The sequence below is a fragment of the Syngnathus typhle genome, linkage group LG11, assembly GCF_033458585.1.
Source record: "Syngnathus typhle isolate RoL2023-S1 ecotype Sweden linkage group LG11, RoL_Styp_1.0, whole genome shotgun sequence".
NCBI lineage: Eukaryota > Metazoa > Chordata > Actinopteri > Syngnathiformes > Syngnathidae > Syngnathus > Syngnathus typhle.
Window position 1 is genome coordinate 1,181,132 of NC_083748.1, and position 22,032 is coordinate 1,203,163.

The 22,032-nt window shown below is 45.5% G+C and overlaps 2 protein-coding genes and 1 long non-coding RNA gene across 4 annotated transcripts; 1 reads left to right on the forward strand and 2 right to left on the reverse strand.

Annotated features, from left to right (window-relative positions):
* Positions 1-2,289: 2,289 nt before the first annotated feature.
* Positions 2,290-3,628, forward strand: LOC133162165 (dynein light chain roadblock-type 1-like). Its single transcript, XM_061291172.1, has 4 exons — positions 2,290-2,449; positions 3,024-3,099; positions 3,227-3,394; positions 3,460-3,628. The coding sequence occupies exons 1-4, from the start codon at positions 2,447-2,449 to the stop codon at positions 3,501-3,503; spliced, it is 291 nt and encodes a 96-aa protein (XP_061147156.1). The 5' UTR covers positions 2,290-2,446; the 3' UTR covers positions 3,504-3,628.
* Positions 3,629-4,117: 489 nt separating this feature from the next.
* On the reverse strand, positions 4,118-6,060 carry eif6 (eukaryotic translation initiation factor 6). 2 transcript variants are annotated; one of them, XM_061292100.1, is made up of 7 exons: positions 5,931-6,060; positions 5,582-5,707; positions 5,404-5,489; positions 5,151-5,326; positions 4,918-5,082; positions 4,656-4,840; positions 4,118-4,522 (listed from the first exon to the last, which is right to left on the reverse strand). In XM_061292100.1, the coding sequence occupies exons 1-7, from the start codon at positions 6,029-6,031 to the stop codon at positions 4,513-4,515; spliced, it is 849 nt and encodes a 282-aa protein (XP_061148084.1). In that variant the 5' UTR covers positions 6,032-6,060; the 3' UTR covers positions 4,118-4,512. The 2 variants fall into 2 exon arrangements, with proteins under 2 accessions (XP_061148084.1, XP_061148082.1); XM_061292098.1 differs by having other exon boundaries at positions 4,906-5,082.
* A 10,901-nt stretch (positions 6,061-16,961) lies between these two features.
* On the reverse strand, positions 16,962-21,683 carry LOC133162110 (uncharacterized). The gene is made up of 2 exons (XR_009716175.1): positions 21,442-21,683; positions 16,962-17,375 (listed from the first exon to the last, which is right to left on the reverse strand). It is a non-coding gene; the product is annotated as an uncharacterized LOC133162110 (long non-coding RNA).
* Positions 21,684-22,032: the final 349 nt, after the last annotated feature.

Consider the following 22,032-nt stretch of genomic DNA (forward strand, 5'->3'; position numbering starts at 1 on the left):
TTCTGCCGGAGGTGGGAGTTGAAGCTCTTCCTGACAGGGGATTCCGCCAAACGTTCCCAGCAGACCCTCACAGAACGTTTGGGTCTGCCAGGTCGGACCGGCATCTTCCCCCACCATCGGAGCCAACCCACCACCAGGTGGTGATCAGTTGACAGCTCTGCCCCTCTCTTCGCCCGATTGTCCAAAACATGCGGCCGCAAATCCGATGACACGTTTACAAAGTCAATCATCGAACTGCGGCCTAGGGTGTCCTGGTGCCAAGTGCACACTTGGACACCCTTATGTTTGAACATGGTGTTCATTATAGAAAATCCGTGTCGAGCACAGAAATCCAATAATAGAACACCGCTCGGGTTCAGATCGAGGGGGCCGTTCCTCCCAATCACGCCCTTCCAGGTCTCACTGTCATTGCCCACGTGAGCATTGAAGTCACCCAGTAGAACGATGGAGTCCCCAGAAGGAGCGCTCTCCGGCACCTCCTCCAGGGACTCCAAAAAGGGTGGGCACTCTGAACTGCCGTTTGGTGCATAGACACTAACAACGGTCAGGACCCGTCCCCCCACCCGAAGGCGGAGGGAGGCTACCCTCTCGTTCACCGGGGTGAACCCCAATGTGCAGGCGCCCAGCCGGGGGCCAATATGTATACCCACACCTGCTCGACACCTCTCACCGTGGGCAACTCCAGAGTGGAAGAGAGTCCAGCCCCTCTCGAGAGGGCTTGTACCGGAACCCAAACTGTGCGTGGAGGCAAGTCCGACTATATTTAGTCTGAACTTTTCTGCCTCGCACACCAGCTCGGGCTCCTTTCCAGCCAGAGAGGTGACATTCCATGTCCCAAGAGCCAGCTTCTGCAGCCGGGGATCAGACCGCCAAGGTCCCTGCCTTTGGCCGCCGCCCAGCTTGCAATGCACCCGACCCCTTTGGCCCCTCCCACAGGTGGTGAGCCCATGGGAAGGGGAACCCACGTTTCCTTTTCGGGCTGAGCCCGGCCGGGCCCCATGGGCGAAGGCTCGCCCACCAGACGCTCGCCTTCGAGCCCCGCCTCCAGGCCTGGCTCCAGAGGGGGGCCCTGGTGACCCGTGTCCGGGCAAGGGAAAACGTGATTCAATAATTGTTTTCATCATAAGGGGTAATGTGAGCCGTGCTTTGTGTGGCCCCTCACCTAGGACCCGTTTGCCATGGGTGACCCTACCAGGGGCACGAAGCCCCAGGCAACATGACTCCTAGGATCATAGGGGCACGCAAACCCCTCCACCACGATAAAGTGACGACTCACGGAGGGGTATTTTATATTTGATGGATTAAATTTTGTCATATATTTTAGGTTATTCCATAACCCCAATGACACTTTACATGAATCAATGGTTGTTTAAAACATGGTTGTTTTGGGCTTAATATGATCATATTTGATGGATTTACGTAATTTTGTCATCGATTTTAGGTTATTCCATAGACCTAAAATCAGGTCACAGAAATAAGCACACTCTACACGGATCAATGGTTGTTTAAAACAAAGCAACACGACTTCTGTACATTATGTATATAACTTTCAGAATGGTTTTGGGTTTAATATTTCATATTTGATGATTTATTTTTGTCGTCTATTTTAGGTGTAGACCTAAAATAGACGTCTATTTTAGGTTATTCTATAGACCTAAAATAGATGACTAAATTAGGTTTATGTGTAGACCTAAAATAGACGTCTAAATTAGGTCTACACATAAGCCTAATATAGATGTCGATAAGGTCACAGAAATAACCACACATCATCCGGATCAATGGTCTTTTAAAACAAAGCAATTCAACCTCTTTTCATTATTTATACAACCTACAGCTGGTTTAATATTTCATATTTAATGGATTTAAATTTGTCATCTATTTTAGGTCTATATAACCTAATTTAGACGTCTATTTTACGTCCATATATAGACCTAGTTTAGACGTCTATTTTAGGTCTATAAAATAACCTAAAATAGACGTCTATATCAGGTTACAGAAATAACCAATTCACATGTACGAATCAATATCCTTGTTAAACACAAATCCAAACAACTTCTTACAGTCGGTTCAGACTTAAAATTTCGAAATATGATCATATTTGAATTTTTTTTATTTAGACGTCTACTTTAGGTCTATAACGAGACCAATTTTAGACGTCTAGATTAGGTCTATACATAGACCAGACGTCTAATAGATGTCTAAGGCTGACAGGGCTGTTACTTGGGACGCATTTGTTTAGGTAATGCAGCAGGTTTTCTGTCGCGTCAGTGACGTTATTATGTCTGCTCGACTGATGTGGAAGCAATGAACATGAGACGTGCTCCATTTCTGGCCACTAGGGGGGGGACGCGTCGCCGTACAAGACTGCGAAAGAAGAAAAAAGAAGACGAAGACGTTCGTCCAATTGTCAATCGAATCTTGTGGACTCTCCAGCAAAACCCTCGAAATGGTGAGAAATGATGATTCTTCTCTCTTGCATTTCATGCTTTAAATTGGTGTTTGTATGTTGATGCCACCAGGGCCGTGAGTGTACTGCGCCGCGAGTGACGTGTTTTGTTTGTTGTGGCTCGGGCGTTGTCACGTTAGCCTGCGTTTCGTTCTCTCTGTCCGCCTCAAATGCTCGTTGCTTGTATCGTGGAAGCTACCAGCAGGCTGCTAAACACCGGCACATACGAAGTGGCAAGATGTCAATACCCCTTTGTCCTCGATTCTCGAAAGATCCCGTGTCAATGAACACTGTGGCAGATTATTTTGATTTTCCTTTGATTTTGACTGATCTCGCCAGTGGTCAGGTTACTCGATAAAATTTAATAAGTCTGTTTCAGTAAGTACGGTTCAAGTATGGCCAAGCACCCATACTAATTTGGACAGAATAAACTGCCACGCCAGAAGCTAAAGGCCAAAGGTGGCATAGGAAGAACGCGATGCCGCAGGAGGGCTAACCAAAATGTTGACATAGGAAAGAAAAGTAACGCGCTGAAATTATGTTTGGACTTGTTTGGTGTTCACCTGTTGTTGTACAGGCTGAAGTGGAGGAGACCCTCAAGAGAATTTTGGGCCAGAAAGGAGTTCAGGGCCTCATCATTGTCAACTCGGACGGTGAGACAAAAACGACCATGTGACCGCGTTTTCCTAAATCACGAGGACAAGATCTCTTGATTGGGGAAAACGCTGTCGCCACGAGAATAGCATAGTGTACCATAGCATGCCAGTGTGTTTGCGCCAGGGATTCCCATACGCTCCACGCTGGACAACACCAGCACGGTGCACTACGCTGGCCTGATCCACCAGCTGGTCCTGAAGGCGCGCAGCACTATCCGTGACATCGACCCCCTCAACGACCTCACCTTTCTGCGACTGCGATCCAAGAAGAACGAGATCATGATTGCGCCAGGTGGGTCTGCGATTTCGCACCTGACGCTGCCAACGCTCACACGCCTCCCACTTTGTTTTGTGCAGATAAAGACTACTTCATGATTGTCATTCAGAACCCGTCAGACTGAAGACGAACGGCCGCGTTCCTATATTTACCATCCCAAAGAAAATACTGTGAACTTTCTTTGGTTGGATTTTCTTTGGTTGCCACCTTGTCGTCAGCGTCAATGTTTTCAATAAATGTTGGTCACAATATTGAGCCTCTCATTGGCCAACAATTCCAAGCATGTCCCCCACGTACGGATCGTTTGCCAGCGACTGAAACGCCTTGTCAGGCTTCCGTACTGTTGCTAAGTCAGGCTTGACAAAAGGACCTGGATATGACTCATGTCTTTAACCCCGCCGCTTTCCCATGCTCCTGTCTCCTGTTTAGGCCAGGGGTGGGCAATTCTGGTTCTGGAAAGCCGGTGTCCTGCATTTTTTTCTATGTCACCCTGTTGCAACACACCTAATTCAAATGGTCAGATAATTAGCAAGGTCTGCAGAAGTTGGATAACAACTGATCATTTGAATCAGGTGTGTTGCAGCAGGCAGACCTATAAAATATGCAGGACACCGGCCCTCGAGGACCGGAATTGCCCACCCCTGGTTTAGGCTTTTAAAACTGTTCAAGTCTGCAAAGCAAAAGATAAAAAGTGGCCTGTTTTGCGATGGAATTATGCGTTAATAATTTAGCTTAAAACACGGTTGAAAAGTTGTCTTTTTATTGCCATCAACTTTGATGCTGACTAACAGCCTTGGACGACGTCGGCATTGTCATTGGGAAAAAAAAAAGGAAAGTGACAATCTGCCCATCTGTGCCTTCGTTTGAGTGAGCTCAAACAAAATGTGTTTCTTAAGCGTATAACTGAAGGCCGTGATGTCATGACCGAATGTGAGCTCATTGCCAACGGCTCTTGACGTGCCCACCAAATCGTGCGTAGCCAAACGGAGCAATCGTGGGCGAATGGGGTGGGCGAATGGGGCAGACGGACTGCCCCATTGCGGTGAGATGCGGCCACCATCTCGTTCAAGCATCCCTTGATGACACGCCATCCAAAGTCCAAAATGTGAAGTGGCATGTGACTGCTGCTCTTCTTACGCCATGCTGCGAACGCACACAAAGTTGAAGTCGTTGATGCACGCGTGTGACAAAGGTTGTGTGTTTAATAGTGTTGAGAACGGCGGCGCAGGCGACTTTGACTCGTGCAGGTAGCATGAGAGCGAGGAGTGTGCACGACCTGTCAATGAGCGAGTCCCTCATGGCGGCGGTGAAGGCGGAGGGCCGCGCGTTGTCGCCCAGCCCGAAGACGCTCTCGATCACGGACATCTCGGTGCTGGTGGTGTCCAGTCCGCAGAACGCCGACCAGTCGTTGATCACCATTCCCGCCGCAATCACCTCGCTGCCCCGGTTCACCGTGCCCGTCTGTGTTGCAAAGGCGCACGTCAGAGGCTGCTAATTTCAAGCGACCGTGAGCGGCCGGCACGCACCACCAGGGGCACCTGCAGAAGCGAGGACAGCTCATCCTGGTCCTCGATGGAGGTCTTGGGATGCACCAGGCCACCCCGGTTGCTGAAGGCGCAGTAGGAGCCCACCAAAACCTGATCGGCCACAGTATGGCGGAACACCTCCACCTTCAGGGTGTCGCACAGAACCTCCTCTGTCTCCTGAGGGGGAAGGGGGGGAGCCTGTCAGCCCGTGCAGTCAAGGGGTGCGTGCATGCGTGAAGTCTGACCCTGTCCAGATCCGGATGGACGAGCGCCACGTAGTCATTACATGTGATGACATTGCCGAGCGCCGAAAGGCGCTCTTCCACTCTCTGGATGCTGACCGAGGCAGGAAGACAATTGCGGATGTGCTGCAGTTCCTGGTCTGTCGTGTCGTTAGGGACCAGCAGGCCGTGACGGTTCCCTGAAGACGCCAACGCACCCAATCACATCTCCAGCCGGCGGAGTGACGGAAAACCGCAGGAGCAGCCCGCGACTCACCCACACACATGCGTCCGATAATGCGGCAACCCGCGATGGAAGCGTGGACCACCGGGATAGTCTCGGATAACTCGCCTTCGAACACGCTGAGGAAGGACACACAGCGCATCAGTGAATTCACTCGGTCAGGCCAGCAACCAGCCCCACGGAGACGCGGCGACGTCACCGATGCGCACACCTGTAAAAGTTTTCTGCTCCGCCGATAGCCACCAGGCAGTACGTGTTTGTGAGTTTGGCGAAGCAGCCGATCTCGTTGTTCTTCTCGAAGGATGCTCGAACGGCCATTGCGTTGCAAAGAGCTTGACTAACACACACACAAAGCGACAATTTAGCGGGCGTCGCAAAGAGCCTGTCTGACACACACGAACACAATCCGAAAATTTAGCGGAAGCCGATGTTAGCACGCCAACTAGCAACCTAGCTCACGAATGGATTAGCTGAACGCAGGGACGTCACGCATTAACTAAAGCGGGCGCGCGGGTTCCTGTCAGCCGCGTTGTGTCATAAAACTGTCACAAGAGAAGTACCTGCGGGACAAAATTGGTCTCTCAAATTTTCGTACAACGTGCGCGTGTTTTCTGTGGTGTCGCGTGCTCACTTCCGCTCCGCTTGTACGTGATGGCGTCATTACGCTGACCCCTGTACGTCATGACGTAGACGCGCTCTGTCTGTGGATCTTAGGGACGTACCATTCCATTTCTTTTAAGTGAACTTGTTGAGTTTGCAGCTTTGTAGTGTGGTGAATTCTCTTCGATGGTCAGCTGGTCTTCCAAACAAAATGGTGAAAAAGTGGCTGGCTTGGGGAAGGAAAACTTCAGTCACACACGGTTGATTGGGGAAAGATCTTATTCAACCGATGTCAGAGAGAAGTGTCTCACGCCCTAGCCAAGATGTCGAGTCCCTTTGTCTACTCTCGTCCTAAACCTTATACTCTTGCGCTTCCCTCCACGCGGGAGCGCGCAGATGGGGCTGTTGGCTGACCTATGACCCCGCAGTTGCCTCCCCATCTCTACATCGTGTGTATCTTATTATTTATTATTTATTATTACTCTTATTATTTATTGTTTGTGCCTTTTTGTTTATGATGTTTTTTACTTTTGCGCTATGCTTGCTGGCTCCGTTATTTATTGTGTTATCTGTTTATTTATTATTTATTCATCACTCTTACTATTGATTGTTTGAATTTTTGCCTTCTTGTTTTTATATTGTGTCGCGTACATGTATGTCTATCGTGTTATGTGTCTCGTCACCGTGGGATAGAGAAAAACGTAATTTCGGTCTCTTTGTGTGTTGTGACATGTGGAGAGATTGACAATAAAGCTGACTTTGACTTTTGACTTTGATCTTAGCAGTTGTTAATGGAAGCCAGATGTGTCTGGCGCCAACGAGTCTACCTTCCTGGACCAAGCCCCAAACAATCCCACACGAACCTGACCCGAACATGCCCCGGTCACACTTAGGTTTACTAGTGAGATAAACATCGCATGATACCAGAATAAAAATACACCACATACAAGTGCCCCGGCAACAACTCAACACGAAAAGACATCGGTACACCCAAAAACCTTCCCCCAACGATTTTATGGTTTTCGTCTACAATTTGGACTTATTTGTCTCATCCTAAATCATGCTCAAGGCATGCTACTTAAGGTTACATTAAGTCCCCCCAGTCACAATGTAAATTCTACCTGTTCCTGGTAGCCTTTCCTGTCGCAGGTGTAACTGTCTCAATCACACTGTCATCTTTCTGAAGTCCCGTCAGTCATGTCACTTCAACCGCTCTTTTTCCCGTCCAAATACTATTTGTCACCCCCAAATTCCTTCTTCAGTCTAAAGATGTGTAGCATTCTCAAACCGGTACCCCTCACAATACTGTAGTTTCCTAGATCTGTACCTTCATGTATCCGTGCCTTATGTTCGAGCCACCTTACTGTTCAAACCAGTCATCATTCTGAAACAACGCTCATGTAATCTTACCAAAACGGTACAACCACTCAAATCCTTTCATTATTCGTTATGCAGACTAATCGTCCTAAAATGTATAATTAAACATTTGCCCAGTAATAGCAGCTTTAATGCAGTCACGCGTTCAGAAATTTCCCCCTTCCTTGTCTCTGGCCCCGTCGTCCTCTGACATTCAATGACCTTCCAAACTTTCGTTGTGTACTGTGCCACTGTCCACTCCCTAATCACTGTATGATTTGTCCTTCGTACTTTGTCATTGAAAAACCTTAAACCTTATTGTCACTAAATTGTTACCACGCTTCGCATCCATTCCAGGTTGTTGTTTCCCGTTAACTCCCTTTCTTTCAAGATGCTTATTCATCTCCTTCCATCGCTGCTAGTTGAATTCTGGCGTGTCCTGCAAAGTGTGCCCCTCATCACCACACTCGTTGTAGCCAGGCCCGCGGAACCTCTAGCTCCCATCTGGGCCCCGGGACCGTCACCCCAAGTCCCTGAAACTTGACTGTCCACCACACACTCGGCAACACAAACAAAAATCAGCGCACTCCTGTCAGTGAGCTTGTAGCCCTGCTGACAGCGGACATTTGTACACACAAAAACAGACATCAAGTATCAAAACAAAAACAGTCATAAAATGAATCCTGGCGCTCGGGGATCCTGTCCTGAAAACCATGTAATCAACAAGTTCATTATAAAAACCAATAGGGCAAGGGTTAACATATTCTTGTAAATTCAACACAAACGTTCCACGAACGCAATCGACAACCTGCAAGAACGAAAACAAGTTACGCAAACAACGCGCAATCCGCTCTTTGGCTGGTGGCCGTTGCTGCTGCTGCTGCAAAAAATGAAGTCACACAGAAAAACAAAGCAGAGCTCGCTCACGTCGCAAGCAAGCTCAAGCGTCAAACATTTGGTCACTGTCCACCTAGTCCGTCACCCCGTCGGGTGAGCTCAAAGTCGTCACACGTCAAATCGTCCAAGGTCTGGATGTTCAATACTAGTTCTGTCTTGTCTGACCATATCACTGAAACGGGCCTTCTCCATCGAACCGTTTTGTTGTTGATGGTGCCCCTGATTGATCACTGAACCATGGTTCCGGTCAGAACTCATTACTTACCAGTTCCAGTCCCTCCGATCTGTACCACCCCTTCAGGTGAGAGGAATTTTATCCTCAATGGCAAACACATCACCCCAACTTCAGACCTCTCTGGCCAATCATACTGCGCACACACAGCCGTAGATGATCACATGCGCACTCACCCATCCACACACTCACAGACACACTCATCCGTCTCTATCACTCAGCTCTCCCCCCAAACCAAGCAAAGTTAGTATGTTAGTGTGCAGGCAAATATTGACTCCTAATAGTGACTCTTCACATTCGGACATACTCGTCAACATGACCTATTGTAAAATCTCCAATTCAGTTTTCCATAAACTCGCCCATCAGATTCATCGCACATTGTCATATATGTCTATCTGAGGGACTAACTGTGGGACCCGCGTTTTGAGGGAGCCTCCATACCCTCGTATTGGTCCTACAAACTCGATCTCTATTACTTATCCGAATTAAATTCAATAAAGATGGGTCAGACTATTCTCTCTGGCTTTTTACGTCATCATTTGGCTCTCCCCCTTTTTTCCTGTTGTCTTGCTCAAAACTGTTTCTCAGTCTGCTTCTCTTTATTGCCCCTCTTGGCGAGTCTCACTCCCCCCCCTTTTTTTTTTTTTCTTCTTCTTCCTAAAACTTCTGCCTGTCACACCATCCAACACCTCTCCCTACTTCCTTAAGTGGTCGCCTATCACCACTCCTTTCATCCACTCACTCGCGCGGTCTGCCCCCCTTCTGCAAAGCTGCAGCTCCACACAGGGAGCGCCGAGCCTTCTCCCTCGAATGAGCAGTTTTTAATGTAATTTACGTCATTGCTGTCCAGATCTTCTATCCTCAATCTCTCTTGCTGCCAATTCCTGTTAAAATGCCAAAATACTCCCGTTCCTACTTGCTCTAATCTGATCTCTGACAATGGAGTTGTCCCTTATCAAACCTTCGAATATCTATGTCCTCCTATTATCTTCGCCTCCACCTCTTAGTAGTTCTTTTGACAGAATCTCCTATTGGTAACCCTACAGCGGACTGTTTATCATATAATCCCTTACTCCGCTCATTGCCATGTGGGTGCAGTTGAAATTGAGCCCTATCTCAGTCATTATCTTGTTACCTGTGGCCTTGTGCGACTCCTATGCATGAATGTGTGACAGTCAAAAATTTAACGGATCCAACTTTCTGACTACCCAACCTCCACTATGGCGCAACAAACTCCTATCGTATTGAGTAGGTACATCGAGCGTCCTAGCTTCCTCTTGACTGAATCCACTTTAGTCTAGATGTCCCATTCTAAAATTTATCTAACTCGATTTCTACTTCTTATGTCTGGTGAGCCAAAACATCAGATCTCGCTCTTGTTTCTCACCGTTTTAGCCTATTTGTTTTATTCAAATCCGTTCAATCTCTGACCATGATGCTTCTCTCTGTAGCTCTACGCATTATTCAATTTTTTATCAAATCTCCTCAGTTCTGTCAAACCCAGTGCACAATGAAGCTCCTGTCCACTTTAGCCCAAGCCCCACGAAGTTTAGCACCGCCACACCAAGGAGTGCGATTTGGCCGTCGGACATTTCAAGTCCATATCTTTTGCCGCACCTCGCCCTCTCAAGATGGTGTTCTTTTGTTGTTGCTTCAGAGCCAACCCATCCATCACTCTCGAATGAGTCCATTGTTCAAATGTCCATTTTTTTTCAACATTGTGAGTTCCTCCACTTCTCACTGTCTTTTCTCGTCCCCGAGGATGTCGTCTCTCCTCCGGAGTGTACTTGCCCCCTCCAAGCACAACAACAGTCTTTCTTTGTCCTTGCCAAAGGTTAAAGGTGCCTCAAAGCCAGGCACCGTTTTGTAGTCGTCCACGGCTGCAGGCGGAGTCTCGGGATCGAGTTTTCAGGGATCCTGGCACTGGAGAGTGACAGACTGGGACATCAAACTTGTAAGACTATCTCCAAATGTAGCTGCTGCCATCCATTCACTAGTAACGTTTGTTTACCAAAAGTCAAATTCTCCTAGTAACAGCAATGTCGTCTTTATATTGTAAGTCCTGCAACTCATCCTATTGTCGAGCTAGGTTTTGTCTATAGTTCCAATTTAATGGGACGGTACATTGTGTCTTCAGTATCATTATTCAAAATTAACTCAGAGGTCTGCGTCCCACAACTAGCCCTGATCTATGTCTTGATCTCTCACGCGTTATTACCTGTGTCATGCTTGCTCAAAAATGCGACTTAGAATATGGTGCTGTGAATTTCCAATCTCCCCGATCAAAGTGGATCCCGCTTCTCAGCTCTCCTCTCTCATGCTCCTGTTAGCCCGCAATTGTTCAAATCAAAAATGTTATTGTCTTTTAACTGTCTTTCTGTTGAACCTCTAAATCTCTCGTGTTGCTAACCTATCTACTCCAGGAAATGATTTAAAGGGTCTTAAAGAAAGGACCAACAGATTACTCCCAATATCTCCTCATTATTTACGAGTTAGCCCCCCTTTCTTCTCTCACTCCCTCTTTCTATCTGTCTCTGAGTTTTGACTGCATCAGCACCTTATGGCATGTCTCGTGTGAGACCTCGACCACACAACCATCAGGAGAACACTTTATGGTGCAGTTCAATCTCCGCAGGGCATCTCTGCCTAGGAGGGCAATGGGGGTACGGTCCGATACCAAAACTGGTATGTTTATTGTTTGATCTTTCCAGCAGAGCTTTACTGGTCCCGTGGAAGGGATCAACTGTTTTATACCCTCGAACCCTATTGTCCTTACGAAATGACCGGACATGGGGAGATGAATAGCGTCTTCGGGCCGGACGCAAGTGAAAGCCGCTCCGCTGTCAACCATTGCTGTCAACGGTTGATCGTTTACTTTCACTGTTATTGTTGGCTCTCGTTCCGGATGTTGGAATAATTTAAGTAAAGCCTTGTCATTTATGAGTTTATGGCTTTCCTTTCATCTAGGTTCTTTCTCTTTAGTGACAGGGAAGTCTTTTGATCTCTGTCAGCCATATGTGTCCTTCCTGTCCTTATGTTATCTGTGTGTTTTTGTTCCTGTAAGAGGTAAACACAGTTTGAAGTGGTTGCGTACAAGTTATCCCATATTTACTCAAGTCTTGTTCAAGTGTTTAGGACAAGTCACTCTTGTTATTGCGTGTTAATTTACTAAGTAGATAAAGTCTAGCAAAGGTCTAGTTGCATTGTTCCACAGGAAAGCGGCAATAGAAGTTATCTGATCTCATTCGCGCACGACTCGGCCAACAACTGGAGAAGAACAGATGGACAAACTCTGCGGGGGTCACGGGCCGACAATGAAGTGCTAATTCACACCACACTACATTCCTTAGCTAATCAACGTTGCTACAGACACAATCTCCCCTCCCTTTAGTGTAGCAACGCCTCTGTAACCAGGGCAACCAAAACATTAAATAGAGGAGCACGTGGAGGGAGAACTCAGAATTGATGGAGATTGTAACCGAGTTTCCTCTCTCTATCGTTCTCCTCGCGAGAAAAGACTTAATATTCTGTCTCACTGGTGGTTTGTTTGCTGTTGCTCTTCTCTTAATAGTTATTCAGTCATTGAAATACGATTGTGAGTGATGCGAGTCACCCCGCTCACTCTTTGTTCGAGCTTCTGCCCTCTGGGAAGAGGTACAGAAGCCTGCGCTCCCGCACCTCCAGACTCTCAAACAGCTTCATACTCCAGGCTGTTAGGATCCTGAACTCGCTCCCCCGTTCTGCGTAGCGTCCTGTACTTTTACTGTCTGAACTGTCTGAATGCACACTGGCTCTTATTATTTATTATTTGTTATTACTCTTATTTATTGTTTGTGCCTTTTTGTTTATGATGTTTTTTACTTTTGCGCTATGCTTGCTGGCTCCGTTATTTATTGTGTTATCTGTTTATTTATTATTTATTCATCACTCTTACTATTGATTGTTTGAATTTTTGCCTTCTTGTTTTTATATTGTGTCGCGTACATGTATGTCTATCGTGTTATGTGTCTCGTCACCGTGGGATAGAGAAAAACGTAATTTCGGTCTCTTTGTGTGTTGTGACATGTGGAGAGATTGACAATAAAGCTGACTTTGACTTTTGACTTTGATAAACCTGACAGAAATTGGGGGCTCGTCCGGGATCTCGACACGCCTTGAACGGTTCCAGCGGGCTCTTCGACGCAGGTGACAATCCTCGGCCGAGGTAAAACAAAAGCCCTTTGACGGGACTGTCTCGATCAGTCCGGCTGGACACCGGGAGGGTTGACGAGATCTTCCGAGGAAGAGAATCAGCAGACCGTGAGTAGGAATATTAATTCTACTAAATAGAAACAGTTAAATTCTGCAGGGGCGGATGTGGAGCCCCCTAGCTTTCAAGCTAGTTAAATTCCGCAGCAGGAGGGGCGGACTCCTCTGTTATTCACTTAAAAAATAAAAGTAAACCTTGAGAATTCTAGACCCTATCAAGTACAATTAAAAACAGTTAAATTCTGCAGGGGCGGATGTGGAGCCCCCTAGCTTTCAAGCTAGTTAAATTCCGCAGCAGGAGGGGCGGACTCCTCTGTTCTTAAAAAAAAAAAAATCGCGCGTGGTATGCTTGTGTACGGTTTGACTGAGAGTGATCTCATTTGAGCGCTCTATATAAACACACAGGATTGTAAACGGTGGCTTTGTGTGGGTGTAGAGGTAACAACTCTCCGCTCCCTTTTGGGGGAGGTGAAAGGAGACTTACCACACATTGAATTTTTAACCACTGTCCTGTGAATAAAGTTGGTTTTAGGACACTGTAGGTGCCATTCAAACTACCAACTCCAAAATTTAGAAAAATAAACCATGGGAAACTTAAATAATAAGGCAAAGTCCCTACCCCGACATGAACTAAAATGCAAAGATTGGAAAATAATTGAAAGGCAGGATCCCAACCGATTTAAAAAAGGTTTCGATAAATGGGTTAAAAAATATAAATTTGAGGGAGAACTAGAAGCAGTACAAGAGCAAGAAGAGAAAACACATGCTACAAATTCAAAACTAAAGATCATTGCGAAGTTGTATCCGCAAATGCATGACACACACAAAATTGAGGAATCACCTCCTCCTTATGGGATGACGGACAGAGCCACTAGGCAGAAAAGCCCACTAGAAATGGATTGGTCAAAGGAAATCAGAGCAAATTATACAGAAATAGGCAGAACAAAGCAAAATGATAATGAAACCTTTGATGAGTATCGAGTGCGCATGACAAAAGTGTTTAAAACACACAGTGGACTGGTGGAAGATAATGCGCCTCAAGGTGCTTATCAGCAACAATTAAAAAATGCCATCCATGTAGGGTCCAAGCCTGCAATACAAATTAGGGTGATCAATAATCATATAGGAATGAACACCGGAACTTTGGAGGAATATATAAATCATGCCCTCCATGCGGAAAAAATAGTAATAGGCAAACAAAAACGAAAACAAATGAAAGCTTCAAAAGACACTTTTCTGGTTGACCAGGATAGTGACACTTTTTACCAAAATGCAGGCAGAGGACAGAAAGGCCAGAGAGGGCGAGCAATGTCTAACAGAGGAGGCTTTAGAGGCCGAGGAAGAGGAGTTGTGCAACCTCCAATAAAATGCTGGAATTGCGGAGAAAACGGTCACATGGCACGTGACTGCACAAATTAACAGAAACACTATGACTAGGCCAAAATCAAATCAGATCAGGTTTCCATGTAATGAAGTGGGAACCTGGCTGCCAAAATTAAGGAGAAATTAGCTTAAATATACAGGAGATATTTGTGTTAAAAGGATAAAGTAATACAAAGTAACACTGAAGTTAAAATTTGCAAAATAAATGGAAAGGAATTACAAATAGCTTCTAAAAGTAAAATAGAGAATAAATCTGACAAGTAATACGAGAAAAAAAGTGTCCCTAGTGCGTTCTGTGTGTTCTTATATGTTGTGGGTCATCCTTTTGTGCTGGTGTGTGTGTGCGTGTGGGCGCAGAGGATCCTCATGAATGGGTGTGTGTATGAGTGCGAGTGAGATGTGTGTTCTATGGAAGAAATCAGTAATGGAGAATGTTCTGGAGGCTGTTGAGCAATAATAGGGAAATTGAGAAGTGGATGATGATGTGTTTAAGTTGGTTGGAGAAACTGAGATGAGCAAGGTGTGTGCAATAGAGAAAATAAGGCGTGTGTGGCAGAGAGTTACGAGAACGGTGGCTTGATAGGATGGGAATAAGAGACAGCAAATGTTGTGTAGAAGACTGAAAGATGTTGAAGGTGAACATGATGGGGGAGGGCAACAGCAAAGTTGGCCTGCCCTTTGAGAAGGTGGAACTGATAAGCGTGCCTGCGCTCGCGCGTTGTCGCGGGGCGGGGCTGTCCGCGTGGGCCTTTGCTATGCTCGTGTGGGCGGTGGGCCGGCATCATGGTTGTTGCAGGAAATGGCCAGCCTGTGACCAATCAACATTGATGCTGCGCCCCCCCCTTCGCACGAGGGGTGCTGTGGCTGCAGGCGAAGCAGGGACAGTGTGATTTTCTCAGAGAGTGATGCTTAAGGAAGATGTGACAATATTTGCATGAAGGATAAGAGGCACTGATGAGAAAACAAAAGTATAACCAAAACGTCAAAATAGAGGATGACGTTTGCGCAGCGTTGTTTGTTTGTATTGTTTGTGAGCTGTGTCTCTGCTGTAAGTTTTTGTGTTGTCTGTGTGCTGTCAGTGTTATGTGTTAAAATTGGCTAATGTAGGTGCACAAAAGAATTTGCTAGATTGTAGTCTATATGATTTGCACCGCAAAACAAAAGCAATTTTGTGAAAATAAGAAGAAAAGAAAGGCAAGCAATTTTCTGTGGGCAGGAACTGGTCCACACTGCATTAATGCCTATGCCTGATGAAACCAAATTTGAGAGATGGAAAGAACTTGCTTTCTGGAATTGGATGAAGCAAAATTATTAAATGACAACATTTCAAAGCTAAATTTAGAAGAAATAGTCGATTGGTTGTGTAAGGACTACACAAGTTTTTACATTTGAGGATAAGAGAGTGATTGAGTTAGTTAAAGTTAAGAAACAACAACAATTAACTATTATATTAATTTACTGATGGTTAATTTGTTGATTTTTATCTTTTCCAATTAGTGGATTGGTTTGACACCTTGAGGAAGGAAAAAATTAGGATGTGGAACACGGGTTTAAACAACAAGTTACTGGGACACTGAGAAGCATTTTGGAAGGTGTGTCAAATTGAATGGAGATGAAATCATATGTAGTAATACAACACTTTACTACATATGGATTCCCTAAATCGTACTATTGAGTTACATAAAACATACATTTGGATTTTTATTCAAATTGCTAAGATTCTTGTGATAAACGATGAGAAAATGATTGAAAAGAAACTACAACTAAGCTAGTAGCAGTCCAATTGCCACGAAAAATAGCTATATGCACGTGTGCAGGGCATGCACGAGACTGATAAGGTGTCAAGACGTAACAAGCTTGCAGACGGAACTGCATAGCTGTAGTGCAAAAGACCATTCAAATTTTATACACAGAAGAAGCAGATTGAATTACTGAAAATTTTTTAAGGTTGTGCAGCGTCAAAATCCATCGACTGAAATTCGATTATGGATGAAAAGAGGAGCAAGAGTGGAGAATGGTATCTATAAATGACCAGAAGACTGACCTATCCTACCAAAGAACCTATACCAATTGGCAGCAATATTGAGCCATAGTGCGTGTCACATGGCTCAAGAGGAGGGATGATGGGGCAGGTCAGTCAGCTTTATACATCATGTGAATTTGATTCATATTCAAAACAGTTAAACAGTTATAAAAAATTTTTTTTTGAAGAGCTTGTTTAACATGTGCTTAACGCAATCCACAGGGTTATAGTGCCTGGTCATAATAGATGCATTCTCAAAATTGATTGAATTGGCTTCAAAATAAACACTGAATGCCTTAACAGTGGCAAAAACGTTATGTAAAGAAATAATAGTTTGTCAACAACCGCTGTAGATGTTAAAGAATGGAATCAATATCTCGAAAATGAATGTGGATAGTTTGTTTGCTGGTTGTGAAATGTGCGACAGAGTGTTCTATATAATATCCGTTGAATGGAAGAAAAAGAAAAGAGGCCATTGCTTTTGGTGAATGTGGTCAACCAAAATTGTATGTGTACCGACGTGCCAAGATCTGGGAAAAAGCTGGGCAAAAGCAGGGACATGGTGTCTTTAAATTTGAGAGGCGACGATGATCTGACTGAAATTGATGCAATTAAAGTCCCCAGAGGAGTTCCTGATTAATAAGAATTAATTGACCAAATTGAAGCGGGATGGGAGTCCTCCATTTGCTGCTGGTGGACGATGAACAAGAACGTTGACAGGATAAATTACATCCATTGCAACATGCAGAAATTGGGCAAACGGACACAAGCAGGACTTGAGGCAGTGGACGAACAGCTAGCCACGCCTTCCCTAATGTCAATCCAGAACCGCAATGCTCTTGTTATGTCAAGTCAAGTCAAGTCAAGTTTATTTGTATAGCCCTAAATCACAAGCAGTCTCAAAGGGCTTCACATAGACAGAAATTGACAATTATTCTCAAAGCATCCCCTGATCTTAAGCTCCCAAAAGGGCAAGGAAAAACTTAAAAACCCCTAGCAGGGGGAAAATGAGAAACCTTGAGAAGGGACCACAGATGGAAGGATCCCCCTTTCAGGATCACCAGGTTGAAATGGATGCAGAGAGGGCACAAATGATACAACATGAAAATCAATTAAATAAAAAGTGGATGTCCATGTCACAGCAGAGGGCTGCCGAAAGGAGCCCTCAATTGTCCTGGCAGTGCTCTTCGAGGAGGTTGAGCTGCAGTTCCCCTATCCTGAATTGGCCACGAGAATCCAGATAGCCGCTGTCAGCATGGGTACCACCTAACCACCTCCCCGGCCGGGGAGGGGGGAGGGAGGGGGTGGAGAGGGAGAGAAAACAAACTCCAGCCGAATCGGCCACTACAGGTTAGTTAAAGGCCATGTCATAGAAATGTGTCTTTAAACGTGTCTTAAATGTTTCTACTGAGGTAGCAGTCCTAATATCCATTGGTAGGGCATTCCAAAGCTCTGGAGCCCGAATAGAAAATGCTCTAGAGCCTGCAGACATTTTCTTAGCCCTCGGTGTCGCTAAAAGGGTAGCGTTTTGCGAACGAAGGTTACGAGACGGAACATAAGGAACAACTAGGTCGACGAGATATGAAGGCGCTAAGCCATGCAGCGATTTATAGGTTAATAGAAGAACCTTGAAGTCACATCTTAAATGGACCGGAAGCCAATGTAAGTTGGCTAGTATTGGGGTAATGTGATCAAATTTTCTTGTCCGAGAGAGCAGCCTTGCAGCGGCATTTTGTACTAACTGTAGACTTTTGATGCGGGACTTAGGAAGACCCGAAAATAGTACATTACAGTAGTCCAGGCGCGACGTGACGAACGCATGTATAATAGTTTCCGCATCACCGGTCGAAAGGATCGGACGAATCTTTGCAATATTACGAAGGTGAAAAAACGCAATTCTGGTTATATTCTTAATGTGCTTTTGAAAGGAGAGAGTTTGGTCAAATATTACCCCGAGATTAGTTACAGTATCGCTTTGAGTGATAGTACGGTTATCTATAGTTATAGCGGTTTCCTTGAATAAGTGTTGATAACGAGCTGGACCAATTATCAACATCTCAGTTTTATCTGGGTTAAGACGAAGGAAGTTGAGAGACATCCATTGCTTGATCTCCGCAAGGCACTTCTCAAGATTACAACAATCCCGCGGATCTGTCATCGATAACGGCATATATAATTGGGTGTCATCCGCATAGCATTGAAAACTAATATTATATTTACGTATTATGTCCCCAAGCGGAATCATATAAATATTAAAAAGAATTGGTCCGAGAACCGATCCCTGTGGGACACCACATGTAACATTATAGAGCTCCGAGGACGCATTGCCATGGACCACTCGGTGCGTCCTGTTTGATAGATAGGAATGGAACCAGCCTAGTGCTGACCCTGAAATACCAACACAACTTTTAAGACGCCCTAATAAAATATCGAAGTCTACAGTGTCGAAGGCAGCACTAAGATCGAGTAGTAACAGTACAGACGAAATGTTTGAATCCATAGCTACGAGGAGATCATTAGTCACTTTCGCAAGTGCTGTCTCAGTGGAATGATTAGCTCTAAAACCAGACTGAAAAGTGTCGTATCGATTATTGGCGACCATGTAATCAATAAGCTGCTGCGCTACTACTTTTTCAAGAAGTTTTGCTATGAATGGGAGGTTTGAAACTGGCCTATAATTACTGAGACAGTCCGGGTCAAGATTTGGTCGCTTAAGTAACGGTTTAATGATAGCGGTTTTAAAGGCTGTTGGCACTATCCCAGAGGAGACAGACAGATTGATTATATTTAAGACGGACGGTCCTAAAATTTGAAATAATTCTTTAAGTAGTTTGGCTGGAAGAGGGTCGAGTAAACATGTTGTTTGTTTAGCCGCACTAACAATTTGTGTAAGCCTTTCAAGAGACACGCTTTTAAAAGTTGAGAGGGTTGTTGCATGATCATCAGCGTTGGTAAACGGCGTGCTCGACCGAGCGATTGGAATGCTATTCTTGATCTCATCCCTAATGGATTCAATCTTTTGAGCAAAAAATTTCATGAACTCGTCAGCTGAGTGGAAGGAACTATCGGAGGTCGGCTGGCGCAGAGTCAGCTTTGCCACTGTATCAAATAGGTGTTTCGGATTGTTTTTATTGAGATTAATAACTTGCGAAAAATATCGAGTTTTTGCTAAGATAAGCGCATCTTTATATTTCAGGAGGCTATCCTGCCATGCCTGATGGAAAACCTCAAGTTTGGTTAGACGCCATCTGCGCTCATGCTTTCTACATAATTGCTTAAGCGTACGCGTTTCATCTGTGAACCATGGAGTAGGCACTCTACGGCGAGTTTTCAGACGTAACGGCGCCACAGAGTCAATGGCATTTAACAATGTCGCATTGAATTCATTCGTAAGATTATCAATAGAGTCGGCGTATGTGAGAAAATTAGTGGTTGCCGGCGACAGTATTTCAGATAGCGCAGTTGCAGTCATAGAGTTGAAATGACGGCTCCTATAATGCTGATTGCTCTCTTGTCTTTGACAAGGAACTATAATTTCAAACTTTATTAAGTAATGATCAGACAAAACAGTAGTGTATGGCAGTACTGCTATATTTGAGGTTGCAAGTCCTCGGGATAATACCAGATCTATGGTATTTCCATTCTTATGCGTTGCTGCCTGTACAGCTTGCGTAAAACCAAAGGTATCAGTTAAAGTCTGAAACGCCGAAGTAAGTGGCTCTGACGGTAAATTCATGTGGATGTTGAAATCGCCCATGATAATTATATTATCCGCATTGGTTACGAGATCAGCCACAAATTCTGAAAATTCATCCAGGAAGCCAGAGTAAGCCCCGGGTGGACGGTAAATAACAACAAGATAAAATGACGGTAAAGCGGTGGATCGGACAATGAGAACCTCAAATGTTTTAAATACGTTGATCGAACGAGGCCTAAAACTAAGCTCGGAATTCGAGATGAGGGCGACACCCCCACCCTTTTTTCGAGGACGCGCCACATGCGAGCTCACAAAATTTGGAGGCGAGGCCTCATTAAGCGGCATCAGTTCATTAGGTTTTAACCAGGTCTCGCAGAGACCAAAAGCGTTTAGATTATGTTCTGTGATGAGATCATTAACGAGAATGGCTTTCGTATGAAGCGATCTAATATTCATAAAACCAAGTTTAAGTGTAATTGGTCGATCCGGGTGCGTATTTATCGAAGGATATTTATACGAAATGCGAGTAAGATTGTGTTCTCTAAGCCTGACATCACCTCTCAAATGTTTGTTAGCGCGGTGGGCTGATACGACCGTGGGAATCTGATAGTAAATATTTGTTACACGTGTAGAATTATCTGAAACCGGCACCGTTTCCTCAGCAAAACCGGTCGGGGTGGAATGATTGGATTTGTCTACTACCCCAGTAGAAAGTGCGTTTATGTGTACTGTCGCACTATTCAAACTATCACGCTCTAGTCTACACAAGGAGCTATGTGCATGCTGGGAGTCTAGCCTAGCGCTAGTTAACTTTATCTTAACAGACTCCAAACCCATCCTGACAGGTGGTCTAATCACCTGTGACCCGGCCTGCTCTAAAGTGACCTGTCATGTGTGGCTCAAACAGTAATCTATATTCCTAGAAAGAGTGAAGGCGCCTTCACGGTTAGGGTGAAGGCCGTCCTTCCTCAGCAGGTCGGGGCGGCCCCAGAAGGAAGGCCAGTTATCTATGAAATACAGTCCCTGCTTCTTACAGAACCCAGCCATCCATCGATTAAGGGAGACTAATCTACTAAGCCTCTCATCAGTGCCTCTCCCAGGCAGGGGGCCAGAGACAAATACTCGATGCCGACTCATCTTTCTAGCGAGATCACAAGTCCTCGCTATGTTTCTCTTTGTGATCTCCGACTGCCTCATCCTAACATCATTGGAGCCGACGTGTATCACTATGTCCGAGTAGCTAGTGTTGATGGAACTACGCTGTTGACTAGACCTATTGCGAGTCAGCTCCCTAAGATTAGCTTCTATGTCGGGTGCTCTGCCCCCAGGAATACACATTACCGTGGCTGGATTTGTAAGCGTAATATTTCGGGTAATGGAGTCACCTATGACCAAAGTGCGAGGGCCAGTAGACCGAGATGACTTTGGACGGCTATGCGTCTTACCTGGCTCATCGCGATTAGCAAGCCGCTTGGGGCTAATGCTAACTGGGCTAGCAGGCTGACTACAGCCCGCGTCTGTATCCGCCACATCTACAGTTATCGCGCAATTCTGCTCTAACTGGCGGACACGTCCCTCTAGCAGGGACAACCTCTCTAAGAGAAGGGTGCAGTTGGTGCACGAAGCCACACAAACCTCTCGATCCGCAGCCATACTTTGTGTCCGATGATCGACGGCAGACAAACGGCCACGAAGCCTCCGCTCTCCCAGGCACTCCAACTGTGAAAAAAAAGATCGACAGTGTAATAAAAGATTCAAACTTACTTTAGAGTCAGGGAGATGAGTTCCACGCTGGAGAAAACAAAATCGTCCAAGCCTGAAAAGTATTGGGAGTCTGGCTGAGAAGGAAGAGGGCGTCCGGCAGAGAACCCGGAAGCGGACACCTGGGTTACATGTAGTTGTCTGGGAAAGGAAGGATCTGCGCAATGTTCAGGGAACAATGCTGCACCTTCATCCAGAATGACACCGCCCCTGATGGGAGCCTGACGAAGATGATTGCAAACTTGCAATCCCTCAACACGAGGATGAAAGAGCACAACAAGTGGCTGACTGCTTTTGGGAAGTATAAAGCCCTTGTGTCCTAAATTGCTGCTATACTCACCTTGTGTGGATGTTGTTGTATTCCATGTCTCCGTGCTCTGTTTAATCGTCTTATCACTACAGCAATCTCGCCCATGGACGACGAGATGGCCCGGGTATGCCTAATGTCTGAACGGCAGCATGTTG

Bases quoted from the DNA above. Each gene is read 5' to 3' on its own strand.
- LOC133162165 (XM_061291172.1), top strand. The intron at 3,100-3,226 runs GTGAGACAAAAA...TGTTTGCGCCAG, and splicing joins CATCATTGTCAACTCGGACG to GGATTCCCATACGCTCCACG. The intron at 3,395-3,459 runs GTGGGTCTGCGA...TGTTTTGTGCAG, and splicing joins CGAGATCATGATTGCGCCAG to ATAAAGACTACTTCATGATT.
- eif6 (XM_061292098.1), bottom strand. From the start codon at position 6,031: ATGACGCCATCACGTACAAGCGGAGCGGAAGTGAGCACGCGACACCAC. The intron at 5,708-5,930 runs GTACTTCTCTTG...TGTGTGTGTTAG, and splicing joins AGACCAATTTTGTCCCGCAG to TCAAGCTCTTTGCAACGCAA. The intron at 5,327-5,403 runs GTGAGTCGCGGG...TGGCGTCTTCAG, and splicing joins TATCGGACGCATGTGTGTGG to GGAACCGTCACGGCCTGCTG.